Genomic DNA, 7535 nt, shown 5'->3' with positions numbered 1-7535 from the left:
TTTGGTGACCCCGACGTGATTATTGATATAATATCAATTTTCATTTCATTATCCTGACGAAGAACACTTTGAAGGAGTCAACTGTCTACAGAAAGGACATAATCAGGTGTACTTCACTCATCAAGCAGCTGAAGTATTTATTCATTGGAATTTTCGGACCGAAAATTCAAACATCGCCATGGATGCGTTATTAAAGAAGCAGTCAGAGCTCGGTACAGAGAATTTAGAGATTTGTTTCAACAATTGATCCATGATCAATCAATAAGCGCAGCCCACAAAATGTTCCATCTATCTACAAATTTGGCGGGTGAGCCGAAAGCCCTCATACGGCATCTGCCAATTTCCGAGAAAAATAACAATATAGCTTGGAATATTCTGTCAAATCGGTATGACAACAAACGACTCTTGGTGACAGCATTACTCAATAAATTGTTATCACAACCAAATATAACAATTGAATCAGCAAGCAGTCTTAAGGGCATACATGATGTTACAAAAGAATGTTATTATGGATTAGCAGCTCAAGGTATTGATGTTAAATCTTGGGACGCCATAATGGTTAACGTAATTATTAGAAAGCTAGACAAAGCTTCACATACAGCATTCGAGCAATCGTTAGAAGACAGCCGAAGAATAATTTCATTAAAAGAATTATTGCGGTTCCTAGAAGGAAGATTTCAGGCATTCGAATCAATGACGAATGGAAACCACAAACAAAGTCACAAACCACGACATCCAGCAGTAGCACTTGCAGCTACAGACTCAGGATCAAAATGTATTACTTGCAATAGTAGTCATCAATTATTTTCATGTGAAACTTTCAAACGTAAATCCATACAACAGAAGTATGATTTACTGAAACGTCATAAATTATGCACAAACTGCATGAAACCTGGTCATATGGCATTACAATGCTCCAGCAGGGGTTGTACTATATGCCAAAGAAGACATAATACACTGTTGCATCAAAATAGACACCCAGTTCAACCATAAAATCATAAGTTAGTTGAAAATACTTCAAGGCCACTTGCACAAACAACTCTAATGTCATCCATCAATCATGGTCAGACCAGTTTCGTTCTTTTGGGAACAGCAAAACTTTTAGCATCCAACTCTAATGGAAGAACAGTCGAGTGCAGAGCAGTATTGGATTCAGGTTCACAAATAAATATTGTGACTGAACGACTGGCATCCAGATTAGGTCCGCAAGTAAGCTCCAGTTCGATTTGCATCGAAGGCATAGGGATAGGTAAATTGAGTTCTAAAATTCGTACAACACTTTCTGTGCAATCAAAAGTGACCGATTACAAAACAATACTTGAAGCATTTGTGTTGCCAAAAATTGTATCCAATCAACCATCGCAACACTTACAAATTTCAAATTGGAATCTGCCCAATAACATCCAATTAGCAGATCCTACATTCTATAAGTCTGACAAAATTGATATGTTGCTTGGAGCAGAATTTTATCATCAACTCCTAAGTCCTGGTCAAATACAACTTTCAAGGGAACTACCAATTCTACAGAACACTGTGCTCGGATGGATCGTATCTGGAAAAATTCAAAATGGTAACACAATGGTTGCAACATGTGGTAGTTATACAATGGTTGCAGAAGATAGTTTAGAAAATGCAGTAGAACAATTTTGGAAGGTTGAAGAAGTTGATACTCACTCAAAGGTCTTGTCAATAGCAGAACAACAATGTGAAGCCCAATTCACTCAAACTACATATCAGAATGTTACGGGATAATTCGTCGTACGTCTTCCTTTTATAAATGACAGATTCGCTTTGGGAGATTCGAAAGACATTGCTACAAATATATTTCTAGCACTAGAGCGTAGACTTTCAAACGATAGTCACCTCAAATCACAATACGTAGAGTTTTTAGGTGAATATGAAAAATTGGGACATATGACCGAAATAGATATTGAAAGGATTATGTCACCACATTATTTTATACCACACAATTATGTGCTTAAACCCGACAGTACCACCACCAAGTTACGTGTGGTATTTGATGCATCATCCAAAACAACATCAGGACAATCTCTCAATGATTTACTACACATCGGACCAACTGTTCAAAGTGAATTACTATCTATTTTATTACGATTCTGTCTTCCTCGTTATGTGTTTACAACAGACATTGAAAAGATGTACCAACAAATACTTGTACATCCAAAAGACAGACAATGTCAGCTTATAGTTTGGAGAAATGAACCAAGTCAACCTATAAAGTACTTTGAACTCAACACAGTAACATATGGTACTAGATCAGCACCGTATCTAGCAACCAAATGTTTGCAAGCTTTAGCTGATGACAATATGCAAAATTATCCATTCGGTGCATCTGCTCTCAAACAAAACTTCTATGTAGATGACTGTTTACATGGGGCAGATAGTCTGAGAACATTGTTGGAAACTCAGAGTCAATTAAACAAAATACTGACAGCAAGCGGTTTTAAATTGCGAAAATGGTGCACAAATCATCCAAGTTTACTAAAAGGAATTCCACACGATGACCTAGAAGTCAATTTAGATTTAGAAAATAATAACGATACAACAAAAACTCTTGGGTTATCTTGGTGTCCAAAATCTGATAGTTTATGCGTCAAGGTTAAATTGGAACCTGTTTGCAGCACGACGAAGCGCAGTGCAACCTCAGATTTAGCAAGGCTATTTGATCCACTAGGACTTTTGTCACCAGTTGTGGTGATGGCAAAGATCTTTATTCAAGAATTATGGAATTTAAAGATGGATTGGGATGAAAAACTGCCGACTGAATTACATAAACAGTGGTTAGAGTTCCGGAACAATTTGACAAAAGTAAATTGTCTGCAGATATCTCGTCATATTTTCAAGGGCGAAGTTCCTGCCAATATTCAATTACACATCTTTACAGATGCATCAGAAAAGGCATATGGCGCTGCGGCGTATTTGCGATCAACACTTCAGAATGGTCAAATCATTGTACGACTATTGTGCGCCAAATCTCGGGTTGCACCTTTGAAAAGGTTGACATTACCTCGTCTCGAACTTTGTGCAGCTGTGGAACGACCTACAAATAAGAAATTACCAGACGTTCTTTTGGTGTGATTCACAAATAGTGATATCATGGATCAACTCTCCATCATCAAAGTTTCACACTTTCGTTGCAAACAGAGTAAGCAACATTCATCAATTAACAGCCACAAGTCAGTGGCGCCACGTCAGTTCGGAACACAATCCAGCTGACATTTTATCAAGAGGCCTTGCACCCCATAAACTACAGTCATCAAGTATGTGGTTTTATGGACCTATGTTCTTGCATGGTCGGGAAGAACTGTGGCCTTCAAAACCATCATCAGCGTTAAAATCCGAAATCCTCATTGATCCTGAACGAAAGAAGGAAACTCAAGTATCTACATTGTCTGTTGTTGAAGGCACAGCAAATCCTGGAGAGTTAATGTACTCAATACGACACAACAACTCATTTGGAAGACTTCAACGGATATTATCGTATATATTAAGATTCGTAAAAAGAACCAGAAGAAAACAAAATGATCATTCGAGCAATTTTTTGACTCCAGATGATCTAGATGCAGCACATCAGGTCATCATCAAAAGTATTCAATATGCAGAATTCAAAAATGAAATCAAAATTATGAAATCTGATGGAAGAATAAATAAGTCCAGTGCATTGGCATCACTGGCACGTTTTATTGATAATACGGGCATCACAAGAGTTGGTGGACGTTTGGATGCAGTCTCATTATCGTATGACGCAAAACATCCTATGTTGTTGCCTTATAACGACCCCATTGTCAAATTAATAATGGAACAAGTCCATAAGAAATACATGCACTGTGGTCCGCAGTCTCTCCTAGCTAACATGCGTCAACGATACTGGCCAATTAAGGGCAAATTGATGGCAAGATCAGTAGTACAACATTGTGTACGTTGTACTAAAGTAAGATCACGATTTTATGAACAACTGATGGGTAATTTGCCTGCGACAAGAGTACAACCTGGGCGACCATTCCTCACCACTGGAGTGAACTTTTGCGGACCTTTTTGGATACATTACAGAATCCGAGGGAAGAAACCACACAAGGCATACATTGCTGTGTACTGTTGTTTTACAACTAAGGTAGTTCACCTCGAAGTAGTTAGCGACTTAACCACAGATGCATTCATCGGATCGCTGAAACGTTTTATTGCTCGAAGAGGACACTGCAAAAATTTGTTTTGTGGCAATGCCACAAATTTCGTAGGAGCAAGCAATCAATTACTTGAACTTGCAGACTCAATTCAAGCAAACAAGGCACAAGAGAAGATAATTAACGAATGTAATGAAAGAGGAATAACATTTAAATTTATACCTCCTCGTGCACTACACTTCGGTGGACTGTGGGAAGCAGCAGTCAAATCAGCAAAACACTTATTGATACACGTCACTAACATATGAGGAACTAGAGACTGTGGTACTAGAAGTCGAAGCAATACTGAACTCTCGACCATTGACACCTATGTCGAGTAATCCGAATGACTTGTCAGCACTAACACCTGGTCATTTCTTATTCGGAGAACCGCTCACAGCAATGGCAGATGCAAATGTCCAATCAGGAAATATAAATTTGGTGACAAGATGGAAATTAGTTTCTCGCCTCAAATTGGACTTTTGGGAACGTTGGAAAACCGAGTACCTCACTGAATTACAATGTCGACACAAATGGATATCAGCCAACCCAAATATAAAAAAAGGTACCCTTGTAATCATCAAGGAAGACAATGTTCCTACATTAAAATGGCCGCTTGGACGTATTTTAGAGGTATATAAGGGAGATGACGGTTTTGTTCGCGTGGTTGATGTTAAAATGGCATCAGGAACTCTAAGAAGTCCTTTGACAAGACTAGCGCCTCTGTTTCCAGCCGATAACCAATCTCCTGTTTCTGATGAACAACTTTCAAAAAGTTTTACAAAAACGAATTCGAAAACACCACACGAAGGCGCAGATCAAGACGAGCTACCTAAAAAGTATTCACGGCCACTGTCTAATTCATTACTGTGCACAATGTTATTATCTCTATTATTCCTGCCATTGGTATTAGGGAATTCAGTGAATGTAACACGTTTCGACAATAATTTAGGAATATACTTTGAATACCTTGGCTTATTTTATATTTTTGTTTTTTATTTTGATATTTGGTTACATGTGTTTACATATTATTTGGGCCAACACTGCGACCAGTCATTGACCAACGAAAAGTGCAATTTTGTATTATCAGCTTTTCTTGTTGGTCAATGCACTGAAGAAAGTGTGTAATATGTTGGCCCATAATTATGTCAGCACAGCGTAGGCTAATTTATTTATTTGTGAATTATGCATTAATATTCATTGTTAATTAATGCATAATTTAATAGCTTTTTTATAAAATAATTTTTGTATAAATATAAGAAATAATTTTAATAAAGTTCAGAAGGAAAAGAAAAAGAAACGAAATCAATTATAACTTTCTTACTTTCTCGCATCGATTAGTTTGGGTTTCAAGTGCTCAAACTAATCAACATAGAAAATTCAAGTAGTTTGGGTTACAAGTGCTCAAACTACTTTACACATAAGAATTGGCCACCAAGCTAACACAGATTAAGGATCTGGGTTAGCACCAAGTAGCGTACATATTGTATAGAAAACAAATTCACATTTCTTCAAACATTTTGTCAGGGGCGTTGAAATTAACATTTCTACGCCAAACCAACTAACTTCACCGAAGAAGGGGACCACATCATCGCACCAACGTCACCGTCCACCGTGTATTCACACTTTCCACTGTTCCTATCAAATAAATTTATTGTAGGACTGGACCTGGAATCCGGCGAGCAACACCCTGGCCAGAAAGGTTCGTTACATTTGTAATGTAAGAATGGAAGTATGGGCAATATTCAATCAATGTAGTTGCTGGATCACCATGTAATGTGTTAGCCCGTTCAGATGTAGACAGGATCGTCAGGTGAAATGAGACGTAATACTTGTCTTGTGAGTGTGTGTATTTATCCCTGCCTGATACGAGCATGCATCCTAAACCTACTGATGCAATCAAGAACAAGTTATCAAGCGGCTTGTTACCGCTGGTACCTAGGCCAGTGTTACTTGGCCAGAAGGAGTGAGAATAAATTCAATAACGCATATATTTCTGTAGTCATAAGTATTGTAACAAATCTAGTCTGGCAATAACATCGTACAACACGGCAACACGGCGAGTTGGCAAGAAAGAAGAAAATAACAAAACAGAAAAGAAGAAGATGTCTGCTGTCTAGTCGAAGAGTAGTTGAGTTGTTGACAATCCCGCGATTCGAACGGAAGCCCAAAGATAATTTGTAAACCATACATAAGTTCATAAATATTTTTAATTTAATAATTTTAGTTATATTTATATATATTACGATTAATAAAAACGTAACAATTGGTGTCAGAAGTGGGATTGTCAACAAACTGTGTTAAAAATGGTTAAATTGGCTGATTTAAAAATTCCACAATTGAAGAACGAGCTACAAGCACGTAATTTAGCTATTGATGGATCAAAGGCAAATTTACAAAGTCGACTACGCGATGCAATGGAGGCAGAGGGTATAGACGCAGACGAATTTGATTTCGAAGTTCCAGAAAGCTCCTCTAAGACAGAGTTAAAATCGACACAAGCAGATTCTTCACTAAAACTAGATACGAATGCGATATTAGCTGCCATTAAACAAATGAGTACAGAGAACTCAACAGCAATGTCACAAATGTCGGTTCAGCTGCGAGAAAATTCATCTCAAATGGAGGCACGATTTATGCAGCTGCAAGAACAGTTAACAAGTGATAATGCGCAAATACGCCAACAAGTGGAAAAGTTTGAAGATAAGCTACGGGATCTGAAGAGGGACGAAGAGGAGCTTAAATCCGAAGTGCTACAACTAAGCAGTCGTGTTCGTGATTTACAAGTACATAGCATAGCAGCACCAATATGCGCTCCAAAGCACAAAGCTCCAATGTTTGACGGAAGTGTCCCATTGCAAATATTTAAGCTTCAATTCGAAAAAACAGCGGTGGCTAATAATTGGAATACCGAAGATAAAGTAGCTGCGTTATTTATTTCGTTGAAAGGTTCCGCAGCAGAAATATTACAAACCATACCCCAGTATGAAAGAGAAAATTATGATACCTTGATGTCCGCATTAGAAAGGCGATTTGGAAGTCAACACAGGCAACAAATATACCAAATCGAACTACAAAATCGATGCCAAAACTCAGGTGAGACTCTCCAGAATTTCGCAGCTGATGTTGAGAGATTGGCACATTTAGCAAATGCAGATGCATCGGTAGACTATATCGAACGCGTAAAAATACAAAGCTTCATTAATGGTATACGAGACGTAGATACTAAACGTGCGGCACTTGTACTGCCTAAAAGAACATTCGCTGAAACGGTGTCACATGCGCTTACTCAAGAAACCGCATCACTTGCCACTAAGCCCATTCACAAGGTTCATAAAATGGAATTGGAAGAAT

General features: G+C 38.0%; 3 protein-coding genes across 3 annotated transcripts; all 3 read left to right on the top strand.

Moving 5' to 3' along the window:
- The first annotated feature begins 279 nt into the window (after nucleotides 1–279).
- Nucleotides 280–993, top strand: LOC119662994. Its single transcript, XM_038072654.1, has one exon. It carries the CDS (start codon nucleotides 280–282, stop codon nucleotides 991–993), a length of 714 nt encoding a protein of 237 aa, XP_037928582.1.
- A 2290-nt stretch (nucleotides 994–3283) lies between these two features.
- LOC119662993 lies at nucleotides 3284–4450 on the top strand. Its single transcript, XM_038072653.1, has one exon. The coding sequence runs from the start codon at nucleotides 3284–3286 to the stop codon at nucleotides 4448–4450; it is 1167 nt and encodes a 388-aa protein (XP_037928581.1).
- Nucleotides 4451–6448: 1998 nt separating this feature from the next.
- LOC119662995 lies at nucleotides 6449–7510 on the top strand (the record flags this gene model as incomplete). The annotated part of the gene is made up of 1 exon (XM_038072655.1): nucleotides 6449–7510. A coding segment is annotated over exon 1 (1023 nt), but the record flags the coding sequence as incomplete, so codon positions are not given.
- Nucleotides 7511–7535: the final 25 nt, after the last annotated feature.

The sequence above is a fragment of the Teleopsis dalmanni genome, unplaced genomic scaffold (genome assembly GCF_002237135.1).
Source record: "Teleopsis dalmanni isolate 2A unplaced genomic scaffold, ASM223713v2 unscaffolded_contig_0063, whole genome shotgun sequence".
Lineage (NCBI taxonomy): Eukaryota > Metazoa > Arthropoda > Insecta > Diptera > Diopsidae > Teleopsis > Teleopsis dalmanni.
The sequence above is the reverse complement of the archived record's forward strand: the minus strand, read 5'-3'. Positions and strand labels throughout refer to the sequence as shown.

Excerpts from the sequence above, each read along its gene's own strand:
- LOC119662993 (XM_038072653.1), top strand. The coding sequence starts at position 3,284 with ATGTGGTTTTATGGACCTATGTTCTTGCATGGTCGGGAAGAACTGTGG.
- LOC119662994 (XM_038072654.1), top strand. The coding sequence starts at position 280 with ATGTTCCATCTATCTACAAATTTGGCGGGTGAGCCGAAAGCCCTCATA.